The sequence below is a fragment of the Spizellomyces punctatus genome (assembly GCF_000182565.1).
Source record: "Spizellomyces punctatus DAOM BR117 chromosome Unknown supercont1.6, whole genome shotgun sequence".
In the NCBI taxonomy this organism is placed as follows: domain Eukaryota; kingdom Fungi; phylum Chytridiomycota; class Chytridiomycetes; order Spizellomycetales; family Spizellomycetaceae; genus Spizellomyces; species Spizellomyces punctatus.
This window is the reverse complement of record NW_015971542.1, coordinates 1213697-1238665: the sequence shown is the minus strand read 5'-3', so window position 1 is coordinate 1238665 and position 24969 is coordinate 1213697. Positions and strand designations below refer to the sequence as shown.

Genomic DNA, 24969 nt, shown 5'->3' with positions numbered 1-24969 from the left:
GTGCATCTGTCATGTGACTACCCTGATGTTATATCCACAACCAGCTCGTGCAAAAAGGATCACACGATGATTTCATCTTGTATTTGATTTTTGGAGGGGGGAAGATTGCGCATGTCGTTGAGCCATTGACCTTTCTTTTTTTCATCATGTCTGTACGCACATCACGCCGTTCCACACTCTGGGCACGAGCAGGAGCTCTCGTTGCCTTTGCAACACTGTTGGGCAGTGCATACTACTTTTGGTCGTCCCGAAGAGCAAAGCAGGCAGACACCGACTCGCAACCTCCGAACGGAGTCACCTCTGGCGATTCCAGAGCGTCTTCACGTTCAGCGTCTCGACGAGGATCAACGACGGTGGTCGATGTCGCCAAGAGAATCTTGAAAGGGAGACGAGTCATGACCATTTCTATGAAAAACGTGTGTATTGTGTGTCTGTGTGTGGGTGTCTCCCGTTTTTCCATTTGCTCACCAGGGTGAACGATCGCTCCAACAGATTGTTGTCTGGAACCCATCACCAGATCCAACAACCCCGAACCACGCTTTCCGCGAATCCGCACTTCCATTCCTCCATTCCCTCGTCTCCAACCCTTCCAATCAAGTCCATCTCATCATGGTCGTCACGTCCGATCAAGAAGAAGCTCAAGTGAGGACGTTACTCCATTCCTCTGGATTATACACAGCAGGCCTCGATGCCCGGCGTGTGGTCTTTTGTTCGACAGAAGAGGGAAAAGCTCACATTGTGCGTCATATTGAGCCGCATGTGCATGTGGATAGTTGTGATGATGTTATAAAAAGGCTGGCGCCGTTTGTAGGTAGGATTATTCGGGTTCAGAGGAGAGTGCAGAGAAAGGGTAATGGGGTGGCACCTGGCATGAACGGAAGGGTGGCGAGTGCTCCTGGAGTCATTGGAGGTAATCACGGGAATGGATCACCGGGATCTGGGAAATCAAGCAGAAGGACGTCATCAACTAGTGGTGGACTTGGATTGATACGGACACCGACGTTCAATTCGCTGGACTGGAAGGATGCCACAGCATCTGAAGTGGGAAGTGAGACGGAGGAAGATCACGATCCTGAAGAAGGATTGCAAGACTTGAAAAAACTTGGGAACGTTGAGTTTGTGGACTCTTTGGCACAGAGTGGGCTCTTGGAGCAGTAATAGTGTGCCTCAAAAATCAAGTACCTCTCTATATAATGCATGTAGCAATATCATCCAACCCGTACATTATCATATATACATGAGATCGCTCCGGCGCTCACACTATAGAGTCTGACTTTTAAGCGCCAGTCGATTCCTCACATCCCATACTACATCACTTCTCTTTTTTGTGGTAGGTACAACTAAGAGAAGATACGTAACTTTAGACAATCAGTGAAAAATCGGAACTGAAACGCTCCGCCTTACCATATGTAGGTCGCAACGCCGCCAGATTATGTCGAGGTCGTTGGGATGCCAATCCCCCACTCATGGGTCTAGACACTTTAGTACTACCGACAACAGCCACAGGCCTCTGAGCTCCAGGATTCCCTAATCGTCTTAGAAACACATCCCGTTGCCATTCGGCTTGATGTTGGTGAAAGCGGGAGACTGGATCGTGTTTGCGAGGTCGCTGTTGGGGTTGAGCGCGAATAACTGTTACAAGAATGAGTGCCTACACTTTTTTTAATCAGTAGGACTGCTAGGGCTTACATCCGGTGCGGTAACGCGGTCGCTCGTAGTATTCACTTTCAAAAGACGAGAAATTCGTTGAATCTCGTAACGCATATTCCTCGGAATCATAGAGATCGTCACTCTGCTCATTGGACACACGATTGGCATTTCATTAAAATACTTTTACTGATGCAAGCACGTACAATTTCATCTTCTAAGTCGTCATCCACAGCCTCTTCCTCTCCTGGCGCATGCCGTGTATCACTTTTCTCCTTTTGCCGCTGATGCGAAACGGTTCGTCTGACATTAGACAGATCCAAAGCCGCCAGTCGCTCTATCACGTTCATTTGGTGTGTTGCTGGGCTACAAGTCGTTTGTGTGGTGTCGTATTCAGTGGATTCGTCAGAAGGTTTATCGTGGCGTTGTATTTGGCGTTGGGGTGTGGTGGTCTGCGCTTCACGCACTTTGCGTTCAGGCGTTTTTTGGGGAGAGGGTGATCTTGAAACTTTCTGTAATGAAGCCTTCTCATTCCAATATCCTTTCTTGTCATCCACCGGTCGCACGTACGGATAGTAAGGTCTCTCCAAACGACTTGTTTCGTCCGGTTCCGTACTGAGACTGTCCTTATCCTCGTCGTCCTCGTCGTCCTCTTCCAAAAACTCACCCAACTCTGTCCGATAAGCCCTCTTCAGCTCCTCTATGAATTCGTCCAACATTTTATCCGGCAGTGCATCGGGCTCGTATCCCATAGTGACAAGTTGGGCGCGTACATCGTCTTTGCTAATATGGAGATCATGACTTGTGTCGACGGCGTGACGCGTCGAGTCGTCGGTGGGGGATAAGGAACATGACCAGTTGCTGAGAGGCGTTGCATCGGGAATGTCGAGTGAGTCCAGGTAAGCCGTAGCAAATGTGGAGGCGTGGACACCGTTCATTGGGTGTCGAGATCGTGGTTTGCAAGCGAGGTAAACGATAAGTCTGGGTAGCTAACGTAAGACTTGTATGACTCATCAGAAGCTGCGCGTGTTGCCATGGCGATGGGGACATCGGAGAGTATTGAAAGGTCATTACAAATAGTTCAAAAAGAAATAAAATAAAGATCTCCAACAAGGATTTCGCCATCACATCAACAACAACATGTCTAGCACACAACGATCATCCACCCCTCCTCCCTCAGATTCCTCTCCCGCACCATCGCAGGAACCTAACCCCACGACGAACCCTGCCGATGCCCAAGAAGAAGCGTATGACCCAGAAACTGGCGAGATAAATTGGGACTGCCCTTGTCTAGAAAACATGACAAAACCACCATGCGGCGAAGCCTTCAAAGCTGCCTTTTCCTGTTTTGTATATTCAAAGGAGGAGCCAAAAGGTGTAGATTGTATCGAGGCTTTCAGGGAAATGCAGAAATGCTTTAGGGAGCACCCAGAGATTTATGGGGAAGAGATAGACGATGAAGATGATGATGAAGAGGAGGAGGAGCGGGTGAAGGGAAGCGACAAACCCGGTGAACCCGAGAGGACAGAAACAGGGACGCAGGTGTTGGCGGAACAACCCCAAAGTGCAAAGGCAGGCACAAAGCGGGCATGAGTATGGACGGGCATTGCAATTTGTACACAATTTTACATAGATCTGAACACGGCATGTGAAATGTCCATATATTAAATGCATCTAATAAGCGCATATGCTGTGTGTGCCCGTGAGAATGAATTGGCATAACAGCCCTAAGTTACAGTTCCATTGCTTCGTCGCCTTCGTCTTCAACTTGCATTGAATTTGCATTGTCCACGCCATGTACTGCCAAAAATTGTAATATTTGCTCCAACAACTGTGAAGTATGCTCCACCATCTCTTCTTCCGCGCCGCCATATCGTTCATGGAGCTGATTGTCCAACAATCGTAACGATTAGCATAATCATAGATCTAGGAACCGGTTGCAATACAATCTCACCTGAAGAACAGTTTCAAAGCATTCCCTCGCACTGTCCCAGCACTCTGCCTTCTCAGCAAGATCAACGACCTTTTCATCCTCTTCTCCACCACCCCCCATTCGATAGTAACACCAACCATACAAATACCACCCTTCAGGATCCTCGTCATTTTCGTTTTGAATCGTCTGTAGTACTGTCAAGGCACGCTCATGTAGCGACAATTCCAATAATACCTTGACCAAGGCGATCCGAGCGGGATAGACAGGCCAGTCTTTGTCACCAGGGGCGGCACTGTTGATCCATATATCCATACTAGTTTCTATTGCTTTGCGGGCATCGTCGGGACGGCATTGGGACATTCGAACGGAAGCGAGGGTTTGATGGGCTTCGGGATTGGTGGGATCATAGGAGATGGCTTTGGAGGAGAATGTTTCGCAGGATGCTTCGGCTTCTGGTTCGTCGCTGGGAGACTCGTTAGGAATGCGAACGCATTCATACAGAGTGCTACGAATGGAAAAATGGGCCTTACCAGCAATCTGTCATGTAGATCTCTGCCATCGAACATAGTGCTTCTGAAAGCCTCCTTCGTATAATCGCTTCCTGTTTAAGATCATAACCATTGTCAAGCCCAGCTCGTAAGATCGTCACCGACCTTTTCACCTCACCTCCTCTTTGTTTCCAGCTACTTCAGCAAGTGCCTTTTCCAAAGCCTCCACTCCATTCTCGTAAAACTCTAACGATTCCTTCCCTTCACTCAACTGCCCCAAATAGAGATATTTTGCATACCCTTGACCAGGACTGAGCTCAGCAGCGCGCAAGAAGTATTCTCTGGCACGCCTTGCGCATTCCCCCACACGGTCCTCTTCCCCTTCTTCGCCTGCTGCTGTCATGTCCTCCATTTCTGCCACCCCGAGACTCTCGAGTATGTCCACATTGTTGGGTTGGAGTTCCAAGGCACGGAGGAGAAACTTCCGAGCAAGGTCAGGGTGGCAGTCATCGAGAGCCTTGTTGGCTTGCGTCAAGAGTGCTGTTGGGTCATGTTGCGGCTCTGTTGGTGGTGGTGCGTCCTTTGACATTTGTTCAAATGGTTGAACGTTTGTTGGAAAACTAAAATTTCGGACAAAACAAATTCAAAATTAATGATGGTCACATGATCTGGACATTGCTGCGCTATAAATTCGCGTTCGTTCCGACCCCCCCCCCCCCTCCTTTTTTCTTTACTGATCACTCCTTGATCCCAACCTTCATCTACCAATAACATCACCTACCAACACCCTTTACCAACCTTTAACTACAACCTACTTTACAATGCCGTTCTTGGTTTCTCCTCAGGCCTTTCTTTGTGCGCTTCTTTTCAACGTTGTGTTCGCTGGGCTCAAGCTCTATCAGGACGATGTTAGGAATGATCCTTACGAGAAATACCGCGCGCCTACTTCCACTGATACCAAAGTAAGTACGCGTTCCATTGTGCTGTCTCTGTGCTGATGCTGGCAAGCGCCTCCTAACATCGTTCATCATCCGCCTTCAGGTATCCGTGGCCGAGTTTGCCATTATGGCTCTTTGCATGCTCAACACTGTTTGTACGTTTCGCCGGTCCAAGAAACTCCTCCTTTTCCGGGCGCCTACTGGTTCCCTTAACCTCATCGGTTCGCCGAACGCCAAGATTGTCTCTGTCGACGTTACCGGTGCGGTGTTTGCCGACTATGAAGATGAACAAGCCCCCCATGAGCAACCAACTCGTACTTGGAAGGACAAGTATGTATCTCTCTGATGCTTCCATCATTATCGTTTCTGCGCTAAATTAGTCTCTGGTAGGATCCTATTTTGGAAGAAGCCAGTAGCAGTTCCCTCGCCTGAAAACCTCAGGCGCGTGTGGCAATTAACGGTCTGGGACCCGACCGATTTTGGAATCAGTCTCTTCTGGTATGTTCAAGTTGTAATAATGTGCTTCTCTGCTGTGATGACGATGTTGCGATCTATATCAGTTCGTGTTCGCCGATGCAATTGGCGATTTTATATAATATCACGTTCGAAACCTGGAGAAGTACCATACCCGTAGTTTTTCTCTGCGCAGTCTTCGTAAGTACAATCTATATATTTGAATTGAATAGTGCAAAGAACTGATGCGCAAACGTCCCTCTAGCAACATTTCCTGGTGGACACGTATGACAGACATATAAAGGACAACCGAATTATAGCTGGACAAGTCCTGCATGAATACACACAAGACATGTCAAAGTTGGAGAATTTCCCTCCTCAGCGGAAATTCGACATTGAGACGCGGGGAGACACCGAACCCGCGCTTGTTACTCCACGTCGAGTAACTTTTAAGAGCAGCCCAAAGGTGGCTCTCTATCATACTTCTTCTCCTTCTACAAGCCTTTATTCTTTATCAAGGCAGGGTGAGCCTTCAAATTATGAGCGTCAGGACCCCGTACAGGCTTGGGTTGGTCAGCAGAGGCGGTATTATGAGAACAGTGAGAATGTTGCACCTAATGCGCAACCTTACAGTCCGCGCAGCCCAAAGAAGTATTCCTATCAGAGTCCTTACTGAGGGTATGATGTAGGTAAATTATGAGCGAGGGTTTTGAAAGTTTGAGTTTTGAGGTTGACGGACATGGCGCTTATTATGAACGGTGTGGGGTTTATTATCAACGGTGTGGGGTTTATCGGAAATGGATATTATATTGCAGTGGGGAAATGTATATTCTAATGGGTGGGAAATATGTATAGCAGTCGTTTTAATATTATTGTGATACCCCTAAACGCTTTTGGTAGGCAGCCCAACCGGCCTCTCTGTATTCTGTTGCTTTTGCGACGGGATCTGCAGCTCCGTAGATACCTCTTCCAACGATAATGACGTCGCATTCGCTCTCCAAGATGACTTGTTCCGGACTTCTGTATTGCTGTCCCAATGAGTCTCCGGGTTGCGCCATGGAGACACCTGGAGTCAAGTAGAGGAAATCGTCCTCTTGCTCTTGCCCAGCGTCCAAGGGAACGGACAATCGTCTTTGTCCAATGAATCCAATTACGAAATCTCTATTCCTTCGCGCCATGCGGACAGCTTCTTCAGAGTAGGCACCTTTGGCCAAGGACCCCGCTGACGACATTTCAGCAAGAAGCAACAATCCCCGCGACAGTGGCAGGCCGACTTCCTTTAACCCCTTGATGATGCCTTCTCCGGGAAGTGGATGGGCGTTTGTAATATCAGACCATGAAGCAATGTGATAGACTCCCTGCGAATATTGGTGTTTGACAGTGTTGCCTGAGAGGTGAGCAAACAGGGACAAATGTTGACATCAAGCGTCTATGTGTGTTCTAAAAGATCTTTCATAGACAACATACCAATATCGGCAAACTTTCGGTCTTCAAAGATGAGGAAATTGTGCTTTTGAGCGAGTGCTTCAAGTTGCTTGATCAGATCTTGATCAAAGTCCGTCACAATATCAATGTGCGTCTACAGTAGTATAGGTGTCAGTATGGCCAACCAAGAAAAACCCAGTCGGGCTCCCGTATCCCATCTTCATAAAGCATCACAAATGTATGTATGTGTGTATATACCTTGAACACACAAATGTACGGTCCCAAAACGTCTGCCAACTTTAATAATTCAGCTTTCGTCGTGACGTCTGCGGCAATGGACAAGTTGGTCTGTTTTTCGTCCATGAGTTTGAGAAGGCGGCTTGCAGTTGGATTTTTAAATGACGCCGCACGGGCTGTGTAGGAAGACTTGTGGTGGGGCATTATGCTCTCGTGATAGTACAAGGTCGGCTGGATGGTAATGGCTCTTTTGCGAATGTGCAGCTCGAGGACGATGAGTTTCGCAACGAGAACAGCATGTCACGTGGTAAAAAGAATTCATGCTTAGTCATCAATTTGAGCGACTTGCCTTCAACGCACATCAAGGTTCGTCAAACGGTAGAAGCTGACCAGATATTTCTCGAGAACGTTCAGAGTGCATTCAACTCTACTGTTGATCTTTCAAACGATATTTTACTGTATCCGAAAGAACGCTACGCTATCTATATTCTTTGCCCGTTTTAACATGAACATATATTTGAGACATTGAAACAATGGCATCTTCAATTCTAACGAGGAAAGCTTCTTGCTAGCTTTAAACGTCTCAGCCAATCTACATGCATTTCAACGACGCTATCACTAGCAAGTCGGATTCTGATGGTTAGCCCGTCAAGTCTCCTCTCCAACTGCGACACACGCCTTGCTGCAAGATGAGGACCGCATTCGCCCTGAACGAACGTTGGCAAATCCATACTGAAAGGAAACCGTGTCGGCCAAGTACAAAAGGGTTACGGTTGCTCTGTCTCTTCAAGTTTCTCCACATTGTTATTTGTAAAGAACCGGCAGTCTCGATGCAACTGATTTACCAAATGAATGAAATACTATTTACTATCGATGGTATCTCTTTTGTGCCAAAGCTCTGCCCGGGTGCTTCTAATCTACATTCTCAATCCTAACAAGGGCCAATGGTCCCACCACAGTGTCGTACAGACAAGAATGACCCTATATTGCTAACGCTCCGGGTCGATATGAGGGACGATCAGACCTTTACCAGCTTAAACGACTAGAAAAAGGGTCAACAATCAATTAGGGTCCTGTCCATCCATAGAGATCTTACCTCCATGGCTTCACACTTGTCTCGTACACGCAGGTTTTCTTCCAGTTCGTAGCCAATGAACGAACCTGTGTCGTCTCCGCCTTTCAGAACGTGATCCTTTTGCCCCGAACGGACCTTTCTTGCCTTCAAACACCACACTTTCCCGTTTCCCAAATCATGCAATTCGGCAACGTACTTGAGATTTTCGTCCTCAAAAATGAGAGGAGTATCCGAGTCGACTGCATAGAGAAGGGGCACGCCTTCATGTGTTGCTCTTGACGTCAAGGAACAACGCGACTCGGACATTTGAGCTGTATGGCTCTTGCCGCTGTTGGAAACGAAAGCGCCAGTATGTCCCTGCAGTGCAAACTCTTGTGGAAGCTCTAAAGCCATTTGCGTTTTTCGCTGTTTCTCCAAAATGCGTTCAAAATGAGTTGGCAGAACAGTCCCAAAATCTGACGTTATCTTGCTCCCCCCCCCCCCCCCCCCAAAGACGCGTTCGTGACCCATCAAGAAGGTTAACAACTTTAAGGTCGAGACGAGATTGACAAACGTGCAGATTGAGGTGTAATTTACGCTTTTGGTTTGCAAGAAAAAGAAGAGCAGGACCACCATTAGCATCCCCTCCGACAGGCTGAGACGGCCATCACCCAAGAATGGATACTCTGGAAAGCATTGGCGCGGACTTTGAAAAAGTATCCCAAAAGCAACATGCGTCCATTACCGAAGTCGACACTATTCTCCAAACCCTCGTAAACGCCTTCACAGAAGCCGCTACAGCCATCCAGTCTGACCCAACATCCCTCAGTTCAACCATGGCCCTTTTGAAACAGAAAGCAGCTGCTACCTCAAAGTCATTGTCGTCACAGCAGGAAGACGTTCGGCGGTTGGCAATGCGCCATGATAAGACCCTCCGAGGATCCTTTAAAACGGATTTGAACAACATATGGGATCCGAGAGCGTTTGATGGGAAGGAGGAGGTCATGAACAGGACAATTGCGATGCATTTCATTCGGGAAGGGCGATTCAATCTCGCAGAGACTTTTATACAGGAAGCCGAGATGAATGTTCCCGAGCACCTGAAAGAACAGTTTGCCGAAATGTACCAGATACTGGAAGCAATGCGTGCAGGACAATTGGACCCGGCCATACGATGGGCTGCTACACATCGTGAAGAGCTACAAAGAAAGTCTTCAGGGCTGGAGTTCCAGCTCCTCAAGTTGCAATTTATGCAGTTCTTGACAAATGGGCAGCCTGAGACCGCTTTGAATTATGCCAAAGCAAACTTTGGAAGGTTTGCTGTGTCGCAAATGAAAGGTACAACAATGTGGAACAGTGTTCAATGTTAATCAGCGCATCAACATCTTTTCACTCTCCAGAAATACAGCGCCTGATGTGCTCGTTCCTCTACTCCAATCGCCTCTCCGACTCTCCCTACGCCGACCTTCTCGATCCTCATGCCTGGATCGACATTCAACACCGCTTCACCCGAGACTTTTGTCAACTTCTCGGTCTTTCGTCTGACTCTCCCCTCTATGTTTCCGTCATGGTTGGCACGCTCGCTCTTCCCACCATCATAAAAATGTCTTCGATTATGAAAGACAAATCCGGACTTGAGTGGTCTCAAGCTGGCGAGCTACCCGTTGAGATTCCTTTACTCAGTTCTCAGAGGTACCATTCCGTATTTGCCTGCCCTGTCAGTAAAGAGCAGAGCACCGAAGAGAATCCACCAATGATGATGGCTTGTGGACATGTTATTTGCAAGTGTTGCTTGGATAGGTTGGGTAAGGGAAGTCAGAACACAAGGTTCAAGTGCCCTTATTGTCCGACTGAAAGTACGGCTGGTCAAGCGAATCGCATTTATGTATAGGGAAGGCTTGCCGATACCTTCAGACTTTTGCATGTAGCATATTAAAAACCAATATTGTACAGCCGGCATCGGCTCTCTCTTTGCATGATAATTGGTGCGTTTTGTTTTTCCTCAGTTGGTCTACTTCTGTGAACAAATGAATGGCCATAACCTAGATGTTAATTGACGTCCATCAGGCATCTGTTGGCGAGTCACACTTCAAATGTCGTCGTGTAAGTAACTTGGAATATATAAACTCTAGTCAATGGCCTGGCACCGGCACTGCCATGACGACCTCCATCACATCAATTCCAGATATGCCTATGCTCACTATACATTGTCACTCTTGTACACATTAAGAGGCAGACAGATCACCCCTATGGTTCGTTTTACAGTCTTTGGTTACCAAAACAAGACCTGTCGCTATGTGTGCTGCCTGCATAGAGATAGTGGCCTTTGGGACGTTTACCATTTTACGAATTGTGCGATGCTTTCGCTCAGCTGCAGATAAACTTGAATACGACATTTTACTTTAGATTTGTGCAAGAACGGCCAAACCCTGGTGATCTTGTTTCCTAATACCCGCGACAAACTAATGGCGACGATGCGGGGCGTGCACTTTGCGAATATCCAACGTCATTAGAAGGTTAGCCGTATCTCAAAAGCAAACCCTGCCGAGGGTAATGAGGGTTATAAAATCCTGATTTCTCCCTCGGGGCATCGTTGTCCCCAAAGTCACACCCGATCGCTCACGCGTTCCTTTGATCTTCCCCTTTAAACCCCCCCCCCCCCCCCCCCCCCCCCAGGGACTTGGACCATTTTTAAAAAACTCGCTCCTAGACTGACCTCAAATCCCCAACTCCGACATGCCGTCTGTGGTATCCGTTCTCGTCAATCTGCTGGTGTTGGGGGCGGCAGTGGCGTGTCCAGCTCTCGTCACCTACTATACCCAAGGAAATGTTCCTGATCTCGCTACTGTTGCGGTGTTGTGTTTTCTCGCGCTGGGTGTTTTTCGTCTTTTAGGTGTCCCCACGTTGGTTGAGGGTCTTGTAGGGACCAATGCACAAATAGACAAGGAGGTTTCTGTAGACGGGGAGATGGAGAAAGAAGGGGAAGAAGAGGAATACGAGGAACTGGAATCGGATGCTCTCGACGACCAAGACACTACCGCGACTGTTCCGTCCGTGACAGAAGCAGCAGTTTCCGACTCATCCGATCCGTATATATCAGCGCTTCCCGCTCTTGAAGCCGAATTTCTCTCCCTATGCGACACTACAGAGTCGCCGTCCGGTCCACCAGGTGCCGACAATGTAGACTGGCACACAACATTAACACAAAGCTGGGGAAACTACAACATTGAAATTCATAAGCGGGTTGGACATGAATTCTTTTTTCGCTACGTTATGACTCTCGAAGGAACCCCTGAAGAAACATTTGATTTATTGGCGGACATTAGAAAACGACCGGCATGGGATGAGCTATGCCAAGCGGGTGATGTCGTGGAGAGAGTTTCCAATCGTACCATTGTTCAGGTTGGTCGCAACTTTCGAGTGCCTTGACTGTAGCGTGGTAGCTAATCGTAAAGGTGCATTCTAGTACTTTCGCACACAAGGAATGTGGCCCACAAAGCCGCGTTACGCGCTCGTCGTCGCTTTTACCAAGCTTCTTCCTAATAATCGCTACTTTAATGTCACACAATCCATCGATTCCCATCCAAAATTCACACCTGATAGCGGCGACGTGTGCATGCGTGCACGGATTGCTGGTCAAATCGTTGAACCGGACCCACAAGGCCGCCCTCGAGTATGCCGGGTAGTGCAAATTGTGGATGGCGACCTGGGCGGATGGCTCCCAAAGGGGGTTGTGAGCATGGTGACCCAAAAGGTTATCCCCGTTGGAATGAGGAAGGCAAACAAGATCCTAAGGGCAATCGAGAATCAAAAGATTGTATCGGAGGCGATATCAATAGCTGAAGCCAAGTCATCGGTACAATCTACCCAGCAAAGAGGAAAGGCCGACGCTGTCCAAGACGGAAGCGCAACTGCAGCAGCCCCGGCAGCTAAAATTGCCGTCGTGTCAACTACCGAAAAAGTGATCGTCGAACCAGCAAAAGTGAATGGGACGGTCAATTCGGTATCTGGAAACCGATCTGCATTGATACGTCGTTCCGCGTCCGGTCGAGCTTTGATGGCAAAGCCAAATGCTCTGCGTGCTGTATTGAATATTTTGCGGTGGTCCCAACCTTGGGTCATTATCTCGGTGCTATTGGCTCTTGTAACTGGACGTTTCAAGCGATGAACACAATAAAAAAGGATATCTGCATGGGGGTTGCTGCATCAAGTCTGGACAGTTTAGACATGGTACTTGGAATCAAGTTTATGATAAATGCCGGCAATGATTTTAAACATGGCCTTATTAATGATTTTTCACTACGACCGTTTTTGTGTGTATCAGGCTGCAAGCTTTTTGTTTTTTACGTTATTAAATTATATACAAGAACAATGGGCAAACACATAAAACTGAATTCATTTCAAAAGGTGGCAGCAAAGCGGTTAAACGTCCCTCGTGTCAAAAAGTTTACATCCTCTTTCTCATCTTTCTTTTTGTACAAGCTCTTAATTGCAGCACTTTGCACTCGTAGCGCCAGGGGAAGGTGGGAGCGATCCTGGAGATCCGGTAGAGGCATATTGATATTGCTCGCGGTTGTAGCCATCTTTTTGACAACGTGCAAGTCTCTGTCCTCTTCGTCCTGCTCTTTCTTGCTCTTCTTGCGCTTTTTAGCTGCCCCATCCGTATCTGGGCTGTCTCCCTCGCTACCACTACTACTACGCAATGCAGGAAGTGGTTTCTCATCAGTTTTATCTGCCTCAGCCCCTTTGCTCTTCTTCTTCTTTTCCTTCTTTTGCCTCTTCTTTTCCTCAGCCTCCTTTGCCCGGTGAGCTTTCAAAGTCTCCATCCGCTGTTGGAGCCGAGCAATCTCGTCCTCCTGTGTTGGATTAATCGGCAAGACATCTTCAGGTGAATAGGGTTTGTTGCATTTCAAGCAGGTGGAACTGGGAACTTCTTTGAGTGCTTGGTCCGAAAACACGCACCCGCAGGTGGCAATGTAAGAAAATCGGTAGTTTCCATTCATCTCCCGACCCGAAATGGGACAACTGAATCGAGAGACAAGCGGGCGCTCGTCAATGTTGCCTAAAACGGTTGCAGCATCACTATTCGATTTGAACGCAGGGTTTGGTGTCAAGTTGAGTGTGACAACGTCCTTGAAAGACGTAATGTGTTTGCAAATGAGATCGCCGTCACCGTATCCGCCCTTGTTCAGTAAAAACTCCAATATAGCGTCCTTATTGTATAGTTTTCCCAGAGCGCAAGCAACAACCGGAACTGCGAGAGGCTGCTTTGAGAGTGCACAAAAGAACCATGCCGCAATCAGCTGTATACGAGGGTCAGCACGCTCCGCTGCCTTTTTTGTCTTTACGAGTTCATCTCGGCGAGGGATCGATCCACCATCACAACCCATTGTTGCAATATGGACGGTTGACAGATTAATCAAAGAGATGAAAGAGCAAGCACAAGTTATACGACGAATGGCCACTTGTTATTTAGTCGCTCCCGCCACAGTATGGCTCAACCGTGGCGCTCGGATTAGTAAGCATCGATCAATGCTGACGAATGCGCAGTCCTCTTCTACCATTAGACTGCCACGCCTGGCACTGAAGCCAGGGTTTTGACCACTAGACTGCATTGGCAAGGCTATGATCATGGTGGAAGTAATTGTACATATGTAATGCAGAGATGAAAGGACGTGTTGGTCAAGAGGGAACGGTAATGGGCAGAGCGGTTGCATGGTATGCATGAGGGCATATGTTGCGTGTTTGGGTGTGCAAAGGGGAAGAAAACGCACGGATGAGTTTCTGAAAATGTGCGAGTTTCATCGCTTCTTTGGAAGGGTAATCATAAAAAGAAAGTACGATAGGTTACATTCCTCGAAAACCCAAAGGATAAGTCATGCTCAACAAAAAGAGATCTGCGCAAAACTTTCTGTTAACGAGCGTCAGCCCTTGCCTTCTTTATCCCCAAATCCGCCAACTCGTAAGCCTTGTTCCCCCTTGACAAAATCAATGTCCTCGACAACAGTACCCATTTCGAAAGAAAGTGCTTTCATCCTATCACACAAAACCCGTCGTTCATCTACATCGTCACAGTAAGCAACGTGCATAGATTGAATTTTGGTAGGATAAAGATCGAGATGCTGGAAATTTGGTTTTCGGGATACAGGGTCAAAAGAAAGCGACAGGAAGAACGCAAAGGATGTGTCATTTCGATAATGCTTGTCGACGGCGTAATCATCCAGAAAGTCCCCAGCACTGTAATGTACATTCATTAGGTACTCGCGATCATAAGTGTAGCGCCTAGTGTGAACAGACCTGTACAATATCGGTCGTCCTTTATAAACCTCAACACCTTGAATATGATGGGCACTATGCCCATGAATGATATCAACTCCCTAAGTGTCAAAAAGTCATCTCCGTTCTCCTAAACCTTCAGCACAGGATCGTTTTCGTACATGATCAATCAACCATCGCGCAAAGAGTTTGAAAGATGCCATTGGTCTCCATTGATAATTTGGACCCCAATGCAGGGATACCACAACCATGTCGGCCTGCGACCTAGCATCCTCAAGTGCTGACTGCAGCATTCGAAACGAATCCGCGGGTATTGGAGGAAATGTGTCGAAATCCAAATGAAAGATTCCTCCGTGATCGGAAGAAGTGCGTGCCCCATACTGTGAAAGTTACATTTCAATAATCACGAATCAAATGTATGGACTAAGATGAACTCACAATAACTGGATGAGTATGGGGCCCCCTGGTTGTCTCCTGTGTTCCACATGCCGCCCATTCTGCAGGATGATCCGAAATGGAAAACAATGCAATCTTGTAGGTGTCATTTCCTGCGATTACGGTCACTCTGCGTAAGCTTTATCATGTCTACCAATACAGATGGAAAAATCTAACCTTGGATCACATCCACAAATGCTGGCTGCAATGCGTCTTCTTTGGAAATACCAGCTCCAGCGTGCGATATTCCCATTTCTGTTAGTGTTTGTAGCGTTTCCCTCATGCCGCTGTAGCCATAGTCCAGGACATGGTTATTGGCAATGCTGACATGTACCCTGGGATGGTCGGGAAGGCCCCGACCAAGCTCAGAAGGGGATACTTTAAAATGAAAGGTCTTGCCGGGCCAGGCGGAAATCGAGGTCGTCACAGCACACTCTAAATTTCCAATCAAAAAATCGGTTGCTGCCAACTCGCTGTGAAGTGGTGGGGCATAGAGGGTGGAACGCGCCAGATTATCTTGAGCCGGCGAAACTGGATATCGTTTGCGGAGGGAGGCGAGTTTGTCGTTTACAAGACGTCCGAGTTGCAGATCCCCCAATAAGGCGATTTTCATGATTTTGAAATATTTTCGACAAGTTCTTGCCATTTGGGCAGAACTGTTTGATACATTGCGAAATACACATCGGGCAGTGTGATGCATGTTACGTAAAGTGACCTGCTGCTCACAAGCCTTTGGAACGCACACAAGAGCATGGCACACAGCAACCCTTTTCCACGCGCAGACATTGCACACCTGCTAGAAAGCCTACTTCATTCAAGGCTTTGAAAAGCCAATTAAATACCCTTGCCAAGCTTTCGCGGCGTGATGTTTGAATTAATATACATGCAGGACAACCTGAAAATAGCAGTCGAAAAATCTATCTACACCAACATCTTGGACATATAGGGTCCATCAAGCTCATAACCCAATTTTCGATAGTAGTGTCGCGTGCCCACACCTAAAGAGAAAGGAATCAATCAGTAAGAGCAGCCGTGATTGGTGAACGTAATCTGCGACTTACCAGAAATAACGGCCAACTTTACACTACCGTGTTCATCTCTAGCAATTCGCTCTGCCTCTTCCATTAGGAGTGTTCCAAATCCTTGATGCTGGAACTTGGTGGGGTCCCGGTTATGTATTGGGACGACACTTCCGTACACATGCAGTTCACGAACAATCGAACACTGCCCCGCATCCTTTAACTCAGGGCGGAATACTGCATCACTGCATTTACGCAGTCGCAATAGACCAACGAGAATGTCTTGATGGGGATCTTCGTATGACAGGAATGTTTCCCAACCGCCATTCGCAACATAGTCTCGGCGGACAAGCTCTACTTGGTCCGGCTGGACTTTATTGTGGATATCTTGGATTCCAACTTCTCTGGTACGCACATCTCGGCATTCAGTACCCAAATCCTTCATGCGGTTCAGAGCTAGTTCACGCAAGTTCCCGTGTTCTACACCCGAAGTAACCAGCGGCATAGGTATGTCTCTGCATCAGAAATACGGCAATCGTTAGGGCTAATTTGGCTACTTGATGGCAAGCACAGGCACTCACCGCTGCACACGATATACACGGGTCCATGGTGGAACCAAAGCCAAAATTCTTGCTACCAAATCCACAAGAGCCTCGGGAGAGTAGTTCTTGTACCGACCCGTTCGCCACAGCTCATAAAGCCCGGTTCCACGGATCACCAAGGTCGGATACAGCTTCAAACCGTCCGACCGAAAGGCAGGGTTCTCAAAGTACTCTTTAAACTGCTCCATATCCCTCTCCATCCCTACATTCGGCAGATCTGGCATCATATGAGCCACAACTTTGTAACCCGCATCCTTTGCCAGTTGAAAGGACTCGCAGACAGCTTTTACTGTGTGACCTCGATTGGTATCTCGTGCTACATCTTCAAACACACTTTGCACACCAATCTCTAATCGCGTACAGCCATATCGCAGCATTTGGCTGAGATGTGGTTTCAGGCAGTAGTCCGGTCTGGTTTCGATCGTAATACCTATACATTTGGTTTCGCTTTGCTCTGATAGTCTTGTCTACAGTATAAGCCACACATATCATTGCCGAAATACGAGAGTGGGAAGGGAGCACTACCTGACAGCCTCGTCCACATCACTGCTACTGTATCCGCTCAACGCATCGTGCAAATTTGCGATAAACCAATTTCGATAGTCCTCAGCCAATGACATAAATGTTCCTCCCATAATGATATATTCGACCTAAGCGCAATGACGAGTTTAATCAGGATGTTTCCTACCGGTAGTGGAATGTTACTGCAACATCCCCCACCTTATCCACACTGTGTCCCAACTGTTTCAATTGATCTACTCGCCCCCGAGCCTGCTCGTATGGGTTATACCTCGCTCGAATCGCCCGCATACTCGTTGGCTCGTATCCGGTATATGATTGGGTTGAGTATTCAAAATCCGAATCCGGACCACCTGGGCAATACACACAAATGTTTCCCGTCATCGCTATATGGGGGCATCTGTGAGGTTTGCACATGACGGCAACGACTGCTATCTATTCAAGGGTGACATAGTTTTGAACAACCGAATCAAAACATTACTGCTTATGCGACATACCCCAGACGCCGTTCGGACCGGCTTTGCCCGCAATTTAGGAAGCAACATGGCCTTATATTGTTCCGGGATGGCCGCAATAATATCGACGAGCTTTGGTTGAGTGTGCAGTTTATGCTTCCGAGCAATGCGACTCTTGACTCCGTTCAGGTTGACATCCTTGCCGGCTTTTATGCTCGTAACTAGTTCGTTCACGATCTTGTTTTGCAGGCAGCAGACAATAAATGAGCTACAAGCATTGACTGCTGCAAAACTTTGCAACCTACCTCTGCACATGTTTTTACAAGTGCTGCACTCAAATCCTGACCCGTGTGTACTCCCGACACCATCTTTGGCAGTGAAATAAAAATGGTAATTGGCAAAAACCAAGCGGGAAGTTTGGATGGTCAGCAAACCCATTCGATGACTGCAGTTGATGCCATGGCAACAACACGCGCGACTAAAACGAAGCGTTTGGCCCAAAAACGAATTTCCAAACTGGACAATTGGCCAAAAACTAAATCGAATTCGCAATGGATCCCTCACAACAGCAACCACAGCAGCCAGGAGGAGGCATGTCTCCCAACATGGATCCCACAGCAATGGCAGCCCAGGCTGTAATGGAGTCATGTCCCGCAAAGGTGGTACTTAGTGGAGGAGCTGGTATGTGCATTTATTCTTGTAGCAAGGCAAGACGATCGTAAAGTCTCTTAATGTGCGGCCATCATCCTATAGGTTTCGCACTCGGAGGGGCTTTTGGAATGTTCATGTCATCGGTGGACTGGGGTATGAATACCGAAGAGTTCCAGGTAAAGTTGGGACTACGTGGCGGGCAACGTAATATGTCACCGGGACCAACCCATGTGTTCCTTTTAGAAAATGTCGACGAAACAACAGATTAAAGTGACCCTGAAAGATATGGGAAATCGCTCCTTCTCTTCTGCGAAAAACTTTGCTGTGGTCGGTGCCGTATTCGCGGGCACGGAATGTTTGATTGAAACCTATCGGGCAAAGAACGACCTATGGAATGGCGTATCGGCTGGATGCATCACTGGTGGAGTTTTGGCGGCGAAGGCGGGACCCAAGGCGGTTTTGGGGGGATGCGTGGGGTTCGCTGCATTCTCGGCGGCAATTGATTATTGGATGAGACATAGTGACTAAGTGGAGAAGGGTGAACGGAGTCAGCTTTCATTACGAGCGGGAACATTATTATGTGGCCGTGGGATGGCAGATGTTCAAAGTACAGCAGCACCGCCAAAACAAGCTGGCCGAACGTAGAGTTGTGGTGTGTGGAGTGCGTAAGAGGTTTTATAGAGCATCTAGAGCGCAGGATTCACCAATTTAGACAGCGAACTTGTGGATAGGTTGACGGGATCGGGATATTCGGCTGTTTTATTATTATTTTTTCTGACATGTCAATTTTTTTATTGTAAATTAATATCATTCATTTGCATCGTCCAAACTCCATCAGCGCTGCATCAGTGAGGAATTGGAAATGGAGTTCCATTATGCTTTTGGTCATTATTGTAACTGACCCGACAGACTTTACACCTCGCAATGCGTTTCAAGACAAGTTGCATCACCTCCTCTCGGCCGCACCCATATCAATTTCTGGCCGGCATGCGGCAAGAATGCAAATCTGACTCCACAAAATCCTGGTATCCACCGGGAGCCATCTGTTTCTGCTACCCATCTACTTTCGTGCCGTTCCCGTTAACCTCCACCCCTTCCATTTCCACAATGCCTGACTCTGATGCCTCCTTCCCAGATAATCGCTCCTTCTCCTGCCGCTTTTGTAGCTCCTCCGCGTCCCATAGTGATACACCAACCTGGTTATGCTCAAATGGCTGAGCCATTGTTCGCAAGAACTTTTTGGCCATTGCAACAGCCATATCGGTAGATAGGTTGAGGCATGACTCGGTCATACCCGCGGTAATCCATTTAGGCAACTTGTTCCGTTTGTCAATACGGGCAAAGCGCTGGGAAGTTCCGAGGGTTGCGATGGGTCAGTAATGCTCCTCACTGGCATGACGACGTGGCTGCTTACCTTATCTGCAAACACCATGAGACCATAATCCGTCTTACCACGCAAGACACGTCCAACACACTGAGCACCATGTCGCATTGCATCAAAGGTCAAGAAATCATTCTCTCGGATTTTGCTATTATCTCGTAGGTATTCCAACCTGGCCTGTGTACCAACGCATGCGCTCGCTTAGAACCCTATATTCGGCTAATTTATACCGGACGCTATGCGCACCTTCAAAATACGACTTTCGGTGTATTGATATGGAATACCAAACAAAATCACCGCACGTCCGTAGTTATGATCGAAATCGACTCCCTCAGAAACCTTCCCTCGTGCCACAGATAAAAGGACGGCTCCGCGTCCATTGTCGCACGCCTACATGAACGCAATTCAGACGATTCCCTCTTTTTTTAAGTAATACAGGCTATTGACGTACCAATCGGTAATTCTCCAAAGCTAAACTCGTCTCCGCGGCATCAGGTGTTTCAATAAAAATCAGCTTATACTTTAGGACTTCTTGTAGCATCCCCTGTCAGAATGACCAGCCCATAAGACACAAGTCAGTGGAAAGATCAAAAGCTTTCGCACGCACCAAATCATTCCAGGCAGCCACAATGGACTCCATGTAGAGATAACTAGGGAAGAAACAAACAAGCCCATCGGGGACAATTTTGGCAAACTCGATCAAGATATTGCCAAAGTTTCGGACGACGGCTAGGTCGTTACGAACTTCAAACTTGGAGCTGACAGCGACTTGATCGCTTCCTCGTGTGATGATCTGCCAGATGCAACTGAGATGAGTCATGTATTACCAGTCGTAAGACGATCTTCAATCAAAACGTACAAGGGGTAAGAAACAGGACCGTGTCAGCGTCATCTGGTAACTTTGGACAACCACGGGCTGGAACCCTAGCAATGTGGGATATAGCTCCATGGGTGACAGCGTCCCAGAAGTAATAATTACAGAGCTAAATCGCTCAAAAACGGGTTTAATTGCAATGGTGGCGTCGAGGCATCTAAAGGTCAGCTAATTCAGTAAGCTATTACTGTAGAACCTTGTCTATGATAACTCACGTTAGATGAAGAACCGGATTTGGGATGGTATCGGTATCATTTTCAAAAGGCTCCAATATTAATATGAACCCTACAATGGACAAGCATTAGTATCGATGCGCCGGTGGGCGACAACCGTGATAAGCCAACCTTTTTGATACGTCGCCACAAGAGTTGCAAACCCCGCAATCTTTTGAAGAGCCTGGTAATCCGCTAAATCCGCCAGTTCCAAAGTCCGAATTAACGATCCCAGCCGTTCTGCGCAGAATCTAGCATTGCGGTTTAAGCTTATGCGCTCGAGGTATGCCATTAAATTTTAACATATGTCACCTTAATGGCTTCCGGTCGATGAAGGTGATTTCTTTGACGTGTTGTAAGAAGGAAGTGGGACTTTCCGCCACCACGTGCATAACTCGTAGTCGCGTCTTTTGGCATCGCAAGGTGAATAACGGGCACAGCACCGGATAGAATCGAGAGATGTTTCCTAACCTTAAGGTATTCGATAAATCGTCGTAGAAATGCGACGAAATGCTCTGCTCGTCTAATATTGCCCGGAACGGCCTCCTGTAGGATGTCGTCGGGAAGTACTGTAGCGTAAAATCGTAAGAATGGCTCAAGCATATAGATATTTGCTTCCATTACTTGGATTTGTCATGAACTCATCGGTTGCCCTTGCTTCTTGTGCCGCCCGCAGCCCTAATATTCATTATCTCTGTCAATACAGGCATACGAGAGAGGCCGCTCAGAAAGCATAAAGCTCGCCTTCAACAAGTCGTGTGTATTCCGATTGCAGCTTTTCCGAATTGGATTGCTTCAACCTAGGTGAAAGACGTTCAATCTTATATCGAACAAGGAAGCGTTCAAATTGAGAACGCACTCATCTATTCTTGTCGCAAGTGACTGCACGCTGCGTGCACTTGCGTCAAGCATAGGTCGGCTGATATCCATACTTAGAGATTCGGTGCATACGTTATCTGCTCATATATCGCATTAGATTGGGAGTACAGTTTCCTTTGGATTTTGATTTACCAATGTTGTGTGCCTCGTCGAATACCACAATGCAGTCCTTTGCCATCTCCTTCGATACCAGTTCCGCCACTTTGGGATCAAGCAAGTAGTGATAACTGTAAATGACGACATTCGCGAATGCAATCTATTTGAGGACGTTTGGTTACGTATGTCAAGCAAGCAACAGAATTAGAAAACCATTATACCATTCTCCGGGAGAGAAAATACGGACAATAGCCGTTCTCCCGACCCCATTCTTTAAGATCTTCCAGAGTGTACACTCCAGATGGCATTGTGGCGGATTCCTCGGCGCTTTCGAGAGCCTGCATGGAGTTTCCCGTTATGCGTCGGCAACTGACACACAGCAATAGTATCATTTCAGGGCGCACCTCATAAAAGTTGCACAAGGGTATGTCCCCGGCTGCACCAGCCTTGGCCTGTTCACGAACCCATGGGGCCGTCAAGTTCCTGCATCTTGCATCAACCACCGTCCCGCGCTTTTCCCTGCTCACCTACAGAGTTTGCAAGCAATTTAAGATCGGCAATCACCATGGACCAACCGTGCAAGTAAACAGAAGTCACTGTGAGCATACATCTGGATGCACGCACAAGTTTCGCCTCGAAGTCAGCCCCAATCCCAGAAATTTCTCTTGCATTCCCTGACTCTTTCGGTATTCCATCAGTCTGCGCAACTCTGCTAGTGCCTTTTCAATCTCGGGCACAGTACGCGAACAGTAGATCAGCTTTCGCTTCTCTGGGTAATGCTAGAGTGAAAATAAACAAAGAGTGTAAGGGATTTGAAATCTATACGCACTGAATTCAGTCCTGCCAATACAATGAAAGGGAAACCAACCTGCTGATATGCGACTATGAGGGACAAGAGGGAAACTGTCTTTCCAGTTCCAGAAGGCATTTCGAGTAAGCAGTGGCCCTGTTATGAAGCTGATATGTCAATATACCAAATCCCACAGCAAGACTGAGAAAACATGTTTCTGCATTCCATTAGACGTTCATACCTGAGCATCCAGGGTTCGCTTAATATCCCGCATATACGCATATTGCTCTGGATATATGTAGTCGTAAGGGAAGAGGATGGGCAAACCATCCAGAACGAACCTGGAAATGCACACGAGAGAGAATAAGGTCAGTACATGTAATCGAAATAACGGACCCTAGTGCAATGAATACCTCATTTTTCCCACAATCACGCACACACGATCCCACTGATCTCGGCGAACTGCAGGTGAACTCCAAGTCGGTACTTGCTGATGAGTCATCTGGGGCTTGCGTGTGGCGTGGACAAATGCCGTCAGCAACCAGATCAACCAGTTGGAAATGACAAGAGTTTCGCTATTTACAAGGAAGGGAGGTCCACCAACATGCATCCAGCTACATAAAGTAAGCGCTAAGTCTATTCTACTTTTTACCAAAGAAACTCAGCAACGTTTTCTGTTGACCTGCTTTCTTCCCACCCTTTTGCAGTGCACCTCCTCTTGCACCGGCTTTCGTCTTTGCTGGTAGTGGCTCGGTTGGCTGAGTACGGACTTCTGCGGCAGTAGGAGGTGGTTGAGGCTTTTGCTTCTTAATTGGCGGTCCAGAGATTTCGGGTTCGGATTCAGAATATTCCTCCCAGTCAGAATAATCTTCAGTTTCTAGAGAGTAGGAACGTCAGCAGCAGTTTCCGAGAGGACGAGAGTGCTAACATCATCGTGCTTACTCATGTATTTGCCCATCATTACAGTCCTTGTCTTTTTGACGCGTCGTCGTTTCTTGACTCTCCGCGTGGTGCCCGCTGAGCCTACAACAAAAGGTGAATAGATCGTTTGGGCGATATGCTAGTGCATGTCATGGTACCTGCTGCAGGTTCCGCTGGGGGAGCATTCCCATTATCATCTACGTCCATAACATCATGATCGACAGTTTTCCCCACTTGGTTGGATGTCTGGTCTTCTTCATCCGCCGGGTCCTCTGTTTCTGCAGCACGACTCGCCATGTGCCGCAACTTTGCTATCTCGCCATCCGACTCATTCCCTTCCTCATCTGATTCCAACAGCTTGCTCAACGCGGCCTCCTGTTGTGCTTTCAATTCCTTCCTCTGTCGCTCCTCTGTTGAAGGTGCCTTTACCTCGCTGGGTTTTGCCGCCTTCTTTGGTGGTGCTGGTTCCGCTCCTTTGCCTTTCGCAGCCTTTTGCTCATATTTGTCAAAGAAAGTTGGTTTCCCGTTTGCGGGGATCTCTTGTTTTGTCGATCTACTGGAGGACATGAGAAACGATGGCAATCCAAAACTTATTTAGGTGGGATGCCATATAATTCTTACCCTTGTCCGGCAGCTACCGCTTTGGTGCCAACAGCTTTAGGAGGCACCGGTTCCTACGATTCAGAGAGACTTTTAGAGGCGCGTTGCACAAATTCATCAAGTCTCCATTGTAGCTAACCTCTTTCGTTTGTTTCAACTTTGATTCAACTGTTCGTGAAGGTACAGCCGGTTTCTGCACGGCAGCTAGTGCAGTGCCGCCAGTTCGTTGCTGATGTTTCACTGTACTATGTCGTATTATGCGGCATTTTCTGCGATTGAGATGACTTGTTAGATTTTACCATCATACCACACTCGTCACATACACATCGTACCTCAAGATCTCGACGGTATCATTCTGTGCAACATCAAAATCGACACTAAGAAGTATGTTTTTGTCCTGTGGGCAGCGTGATCAGCACACAAGCCTTAGCAAACAAGCTGAATATAGCCATTACCTTTGGTCTGCATGGCTGCAAGCTATAAATGTGGATACAGTATCGTTTATACTGCTTTTTCGCCTCTGGCCAACCTTATGATAAGATACGTGACCATAGTTAAGGCCCTCTTCTCATCTCTTACCCTCTATTTTCTCTTCTGGAATCACCTGACACAATATGCCATCCCCATCTCTCGGTTCGCCTTGTAGATAATAGATAGCATGTACTGGGTCCGTCCGTGGCGTCTGGTAATACTCATACAGCATCCTGATCGTGACGGGTTTTCAGAGGTTAGCGGATCTCATGCCATCCAACAAGCAACTGCCCATTCATTTAAGAATAGTTTCACCTCTTTGCCGTGTTTACGTCCACTTTTAGCTTTCGGCTCAACCATTTGTAAGTGACCTATACATCGCACAGACAAACGTGAGTGATCTGCGAATACTTGATGTAATTCGCGTCGATTAAAGACATCCTACCACTCGCTTTTCAATGCCTATCGCTGTTTCTAATACGTCCAGGTGCGTTTCTTGTCGCATTTTCGACCAGCAACAGGTACGTTTTCCGGCAGAATCTGGTTGTTAAGCGGAGAAAGGTCAAGGATTCCCACATTATCAGTTACGGTGGTTTAGCAGATGCTGCGCCAG

At 47.5% G+C, this 24969-nt stretch overlaps 14 protein-coding genes across 14 annotated transcripts; 6 read left to right on the top strand and 8 right to left on the bottom strand.

Moving 5' to 3' along the window:
* Nucleotides 1-70: 70 nt before the first annotated feature.
* SPPG_04223 (uncharacterized protein) lies at nucleotides 71-1281 on the top strand. Its single transcript, XM_016752466.1, has 2 exons — nucleotides 71-416; nucleotides 493-1281. The coding sequence occupies exons 1-2, from the start codon at nucleotides 147-149 to the stop codon at nucleotides 1156-1158; spliced, it is 936 nt and encodes a 311-aa protein (XP_016609171.1). The 5' UTR covers nucleotides 71-146; the 3' UTR covers nucleotides 1159-1281.
* SPPG_04222 (uncharacterized protein) lies at nucleotides 1145-2613 on the bottom strand. Its single transcript, XM_016752465.1, has 4 exons — nucleotides 1854-2613; nucleotides 1690-1792; nucleotides 1405-1632; nucleotides 1145-1340 (listed from the first exon to the last, which is right to left on the bottom strand). The coding sequence occupies exons 1-4, from the start codon at nucleotides 2583-2585 to the stop codon at nucleotides 1261-1263; spliced, it is 1143 nt and encodes a 380-aa protein (XP_016609170.1). The 5' UTR covers nucleotides 2586-2613; the 3' UTR covers nucleotides 1145-1260.
* Nucleotides 2614-2730: 117 nt separating this feature from the next.
* Nucleotides 2731-3390, top strand: SPPG_04221 (uncharacterized protein). Its single transcript, XM_016752464.1, has one exon. It carries the CDS (start codon nucleotides 2788-2790, stop codon nucleotides 3238-3240), a length of 453 nt encoding a protein of 150 aa, XP_016609169.1. The 5' UTR covers nucleotides 2731-2787; the 3' UTR covers nucleotides 3241-3390.
* Nucleotides 3278-4675, bottom strand: SPPG_04220 (uncharacterized protein). Its single transcript, XM_016752463.1, has 4 exons — nucleotides 4247-4675; nucleotides 4111-4181; nucleotides 3602-4043; nucleotides 3278-3532 (listed from the first exon to the last, which is right to left on the bottom strand). Exons 1-4 carry the CDS (start codon nucleotides 4655-4657, stop codon nucleotides 3380-3382), a joined length of 1077 nt encoding a protein of 358 aa, XP_016609168.1. The 5' UTR covers nucleotides 4658-4675; the 3' UTR covers nucleotides 3278-3379.
* Nucleotides 4676-4811: 136 nt separating this feature from the next.
* SPPG_04219 (uncharacterized protein) lies at nucleotides 4812-6345 on the top strand. Its single transcript, XM_016752462.1, has 4 exons — nucleotides 4812-5030; nucleotides 5110-5336; nucleotides 5397-5660; nucleotides 5725-6345. The coding sequence occupies exons 1-3, from the start codon at nucleotides 4890-4892 to the stop codon at nucleotides 5638-5640; spliced, it is 612 nt and encodes a 203-aa protein (XP_016609167.1). The 5' UTR covers nucleotides 4812-4889; the 3' UTR covers nucleotides 5641-5660; nucleotides 5725-6345.
* SPPG_04218 (orotidine 5'-phosphate decarboxylase) lies at nucleotides 6181-7376 on the bottom strand. Its single transcript, XM_016752461.1, has 3 exons — nucleotides 7143-7376; nucleotides 6927-7038; nucleotides 6181-6846 (listed from the first exon to the last, which is right to left on the bottom strand). The coding sequence occupies exons 1-3, from the start codon at nucleotides 7323-7325 to the stop codon at nucleotides 6329-6331; spliced, it is 813 nt and encodes a 270-aa protein (XP_016609166.1). The 5' UTR covers nucleotides 7326-7376; the 3' UTR covers nucleotides 6181-6328.
* A 516-nt stretch (nucleotides 7377-7892) lies between these two features.
* On the bottom strand, nucleotides 7893-8675 carry SPPG_04217 (uncharacterized protein). Its single transcript, XM_016752460.1, has 2 exons — nucleotides 8218-8675; nucleotides 7893-8163 (listed from the first exon to the last, which is right to left on the bottom strand). The coding sequence occupies exons 1-2, from the start codon at nucleotides 8587-8589 to the stop codon at nucleotides 8140-8142; spliced, it is 396 nt and encodes a 131-aa protein (XP_016609165.1). The 5' UTR covers nucleotides 8590-8675; the 3' UTR covers nucleotides 7893-8139.
* A 34-nt stretch (nucleotides 8676-8709) lies between these two features.
* SPPG_04216 (ubiquitin-protein ligase RMD5) lies at nucleotides 8710-10157 on the top strand. The gene is made up of 2 exons (XM_016752459.1): nucleotides 8710-9513; nucleotides 9576-10157. The coding sequence occupies exons 1-2, from the start codon at nucleotides 8853-8855 to the stop codon at nucleotides 10064-10066; spliced, it is 1152 nt and encodes a 383-aa protein (XP_016609164.1). The 5' UTR covers nucleotides 8710-8852; the 3' UTR covers nucleotides 10067-10157.
* Nucleotides 10158-10851: 694 nt separating this feature from the next.
* On the top strand, nucleotides 10852-12575 carry SPPG_04215 (uncharacterized protein). The gene is made up of 2 exons (XM_016752458.1): nucleotides 10852-11577; nucleotides 11642-12575. Exons 1-2 carry the CDS (start codon nucleotides 10912-10914, stop codon nucleotides 12341-12343), a joined length of 1368 nt encoding a protein of 455 aa, XP_016609163.1. The 5' UTR covers nucleotides 10852-10911; the 3' UTR covers nucleotides 12344-12575.
* SPPG_04214 (uncharacterized protein) lies at nucleotides 12483-13618 on the bottom strand. The gene has a single exon (XM_016752457.1). The coding sequence runs from the start codon at nucleotides 13563-13565 to the stop codon at nucleotides 12576-12578; it is 990 nt and encodes a 329-aa protein (XP_016609162.1). The 5' UTR covers nucleotides 13566-13618; the 3' UTR covers nucleotides 12483-12575.
* A 481-nt stretch (nucleotides 13619-14099) lies between these two features.
* Nucleotides 14100-15499, bottom strand: SPPG_04213 (uncharacterized protein; the record flags this gene model as incomplete). Its single annotated transcript, XM_016752456.1, has 5 exons — nucleotides 14100-14412; nucleotides 14473-14552; nucleotides 14613-14831; nucleotides 14890-14999; nucleotides 15064-15499. The coding sequence occupies 5 exons, from the start codon at nucleotides 15497-15499 to the stop codon at nucleotides 14100-14102; spliced, it is 1158 nt and encodes a 385-aa protein (XP_016609161.1).
* A 157-nt stretch (nucleotides 15500-15656) lies between these two features.
* On the bottom strand, nucleotides 15657-17872 carry SPPG_04212 (elongator complex protein 3). The gene is made up of 7 exons (XM_016752455.1): nucleotides 17787-17872; nucleotides 17524-17718; nucleotides 17228-17461; nucleotides 17033-17157; nucleotides 16487-16969; nucleotides 15948-16420; nucleotides 15657-15884 (listed from the first exon to the last, which is right to left on the bottom strand). Exons 1-7 carry the CDS (start codon nucleotides 17847-17849, stop codon nucleotides 15808-15810), a joined length of 1650 nt encoding a protein of 549 aa, XP_016609160.1. The 5' UTR covers nucleotides 17850-17872; the 3' UTR covers nucleotides 15657-15807.
* A 133-nt stretch (nucleotides 17873-18005) lies between these two features.
* On the top strand, nucleotides 18006-18965 carry SPPG_04211 (translocation channel protein TIM22). Its single transcript, XM_016752454.1, has 3 exons — nucleotides 18006-18162; nucleotides 18235-18308; nucleotides 18376-18965. Exons 1-3 carry the CDS (start codon nucleotides 18033-18035, stop codon nucleotides 18658-18660), a joined length of 489 nt encoding a protein of 162 aa, XP_016609159.1. The 5' UTR covers nucleotides 18006-18032; the 3' UTR covers nucleotides 18661-18965.
* Nucleotides 18868-24861, bottom strand: SPPG_09181 (DNA repair helicase (rad3); the record flags this gene model as incomplete). Its single annotated transcript, XM_016757338.1, has 30 exons — nucleotides 18868-19478; nucleotides 19547-19690; nucleotides 19760-19903; nucleotides 19965-20057; nucleotides 20121-20306; nucleotides 20373-20544; nucleotides 20603-20672; nucleotides 20732-20850; nucleotides 20912-21006; nucleotides 21071-21168; nucleotides 21224-21277; nucleotides 21344-21399; nucleotides 21459-21555; nucleotides 21611-21734; nucleotides 21796-21912; nucleotides 21979-22101; nucleotides 22183-22353; nucleotides 22443-22520; nucleotides 22606-22705; nucleotides 22778-22939; nucleotides 23010-23241; nucleotides 23307-23387; nucleotides 23444-23838; nucleotides 23907-23959; nucleotides 24025-24154; nucleotides 24218-24282; nucleotides 24341-24405; nucleotides 24465-24589; nucleotides 24672-24727; nucleotides 24802-24861. The coding sequence occupies 30 exons, from the start codon at nucleotides 24859-24861 to the stop codon at nucleotides 19185-19187; spliced, it is 3759 nt and encodes a 1252-aa protein (XP_016609158.1). The 3' UTR covers nucleotides 18868-19184.
* Nucleotides 24862-24969: the final 108 nt, after the last annotated feature.

Excerpts from the sequence above, each read along its gene's own strand:
- SPPG_04221 (XM_016752464.1), top strand. The coding sequence starts at position 2,788 with ATGTCTAGCACACAACGATCATCCACCCCTCCTCCCTCAGATTCCTCT.
- SPPG_04212 (XM_016752455.1), bottom strand. The coding sequence starts at position 17,849 with ATGGTGTCGGGAGTACACACGGGTCAGGATTTGAGTGCAGCACTTGTA. Across the intron at positions 17,719-17,786 it reads TTGTAAAAACATGTGCAGAG|ATCGTGAACGAACTAGTTAC; the intron begins GTAGGTTGCAAA and ends CTGCAAAACAAG. Across the intron at positions 15,885-15,947 it reads AAAGTTGGCCGTTATTTCTG|GTGTGGGCACGCGACACTAC; the intron begins GTAAGTCGCAGA and ends CTTTCTCTTTAG.
- SPPG_04222 (XM_016752465.1), bottom strand. The coding sequence starts at position 2,585 with ATGAACGGTGTCCACGCCTCCACATTTGCTACGGCTTACCTGGACTCA. Across the intron at positions 1,793-1,853 it reads ACGACTTAGAAGATGAAATT|AGTGACGATCTCTATGATTC; the intron begins GTACGTGCTTGC and ends TCCAATGAGCAG. Across the intron at positions 1,633-1,689 it reads ACCGCGTTACCGCACCGGAT|TTATTCGCGCTCAACCCCAA; the intron begins GTAAGCCCTAGC and ends TTCTTGTAACAG.
- SPPG_04217 (XM_016752460.1), bottom strand. The coding sequence starts at position 8,589 with ATGGCTTTAGAGCTTCCACAAGAGTTTGCACTGCAGGGACATACTGGC. Across the intron at positions 8,164-8,217 it reads ACAAGTGTGAAGCCATGGAG|TCGTTTAAGCTGGTAAAGGT; the intron begins GTAAGATCTCTA and ends CCCTTTTTCTAG.
- SPPG_04211 (XM_016752454.1), top strand. The coding sequence starts at position 18,033 with ATGGATCCCTCACAACAGCAACCACAGCAGCCAGGAGGAGGCATGTCT. Across the intron at positions 18,163-18,234 it reads GGTACTTAGTGGAGGAGCTG|GTTTCGCACTCGGAGGGGCT; the intron begins GTATGTGCATTT and ends ATCATCCTATAG. Across the intron at positions 18,309-18,375 it reads TGAATACCGAAGAGTTCCAG|AAAATGTCGACGAAACAACA; the intron begins GTAAAGTTGGGA and ends TGTTCCTTTTAG.
- SPPG_04219 (XM_016752462.1), top strand. The coding sequence starts at position 4,890 with ATGCCGTTCTTGGTTTCTCCTCAGGCCTTTCTTTGTGCGCTTCTTTTC. Across the intron at positions 5,031-5,109 it reads CTACTTCCACTGATACCAAA|GTATCCGTGGCCGAGTTTGC; the intron begins GTAAGTACGCGT and ends ATCCGCCTTCAG. Across the intron at positions 5,337-5,396 it reads ACTCGTACTTGGAAGGACAA|GATCCTATTTTGGAAGAAGC; the intron begins GTATGTATCTCT and ends AGTCTCTGGTAG.
- SPPG_04220 (XM_016752463.1), bottom strand. The coding sequence starts at position 4,657 with ATGTCAAAGGACGCACCACCACCAACAGAGCCGCAACATGACCCAACA. Across the intron at positions 4,182-4,246 it reads TAGCTGGAAACAAAGAGGAG|GAAGCGATTATACGAAGGAG; the intron begins GTGAGGTGAAAA and ends GATCTTAAACAG. Across the intron at positions 3,533-3,601 it reads GCTTTGAAACTGTTCTTCAG|CTCCATGAACGATATGGCGG; the intron begins GTGAGATTGTAT and ends TTGGACAATCAG.
- SPPG_04223 (XM_016752466.1), top strand. The coding sequence starts at position 147 with ATGTCTGTACGCACATCACGCCGTTCCACACTCTGGGCACGAGCAGGA. Across the intron at positions 417-492 it reads TGACCATTTCTATGAAAAAC|ATTGTTGTCTGGAACCCATC; the intron begins GTGTGTATTGTG and ends TCGCTCCAACAG.
- SPPG_04216 (XM_016752459.1), top strand. The coding sequence starts at position 8,853 with ATGGATACTCTGGAAAGCATTGGCGCGGACTTTGAAAAAGTATCCCAA. Across the intron at positions 9,514-9,575 it reads TGCTGTGTCGCAAATGAAAG|AAATACAGCGCCTGATGTGC; the intron begins GTACAACAATGT and ends TTCACTCTCCAG.
- SPPG_04215 (XM_016752458.1), top strand. The coding sequence starts at position 10,912 with ATGCCGTCTGTGGTATCCGTTCTCGTCAATCTGCTGGTGTTGGGGGCG. Across the intron at positions 11,578-11,641 it reads CCAATCGTACCATTGTTCAG|TACTTTCGCACACAAGGAAT; the intron begins GTTGGTCGCAAC and ends GGTGCATTCTAG.
- SPPG_04218 (XM_016752461.1), bottom strand. The coding sequence starts at position 7,325 with ATGCCCCACCACAAGTCTTCCTACACAGCCCGTGCGGCGTCATTTAAA. Across the intron at positions 7,039-7,142 it reads CGTACATTTGTGTGTTCAAG|ACGCACATTGATATTGTGAC; the intron begins GTATATACACAC and ends ATACTACTGTAG. Across the intron at positions 6,847-6,926 it reads CCGAAAGTTTGCCGATATTG|GCAACACTGTCAAACACCAA; the intron begins GTATGTTGTCTA and ends CTCACCTCTCAG.
- SPPG_04214 (XM_016752457.1), bottom strand. The coding sequence starts at position 13,565 with ATGGGTTGTGATGGTGGATCGATCCCTCGCCGAGATGAACTCGTAAAG.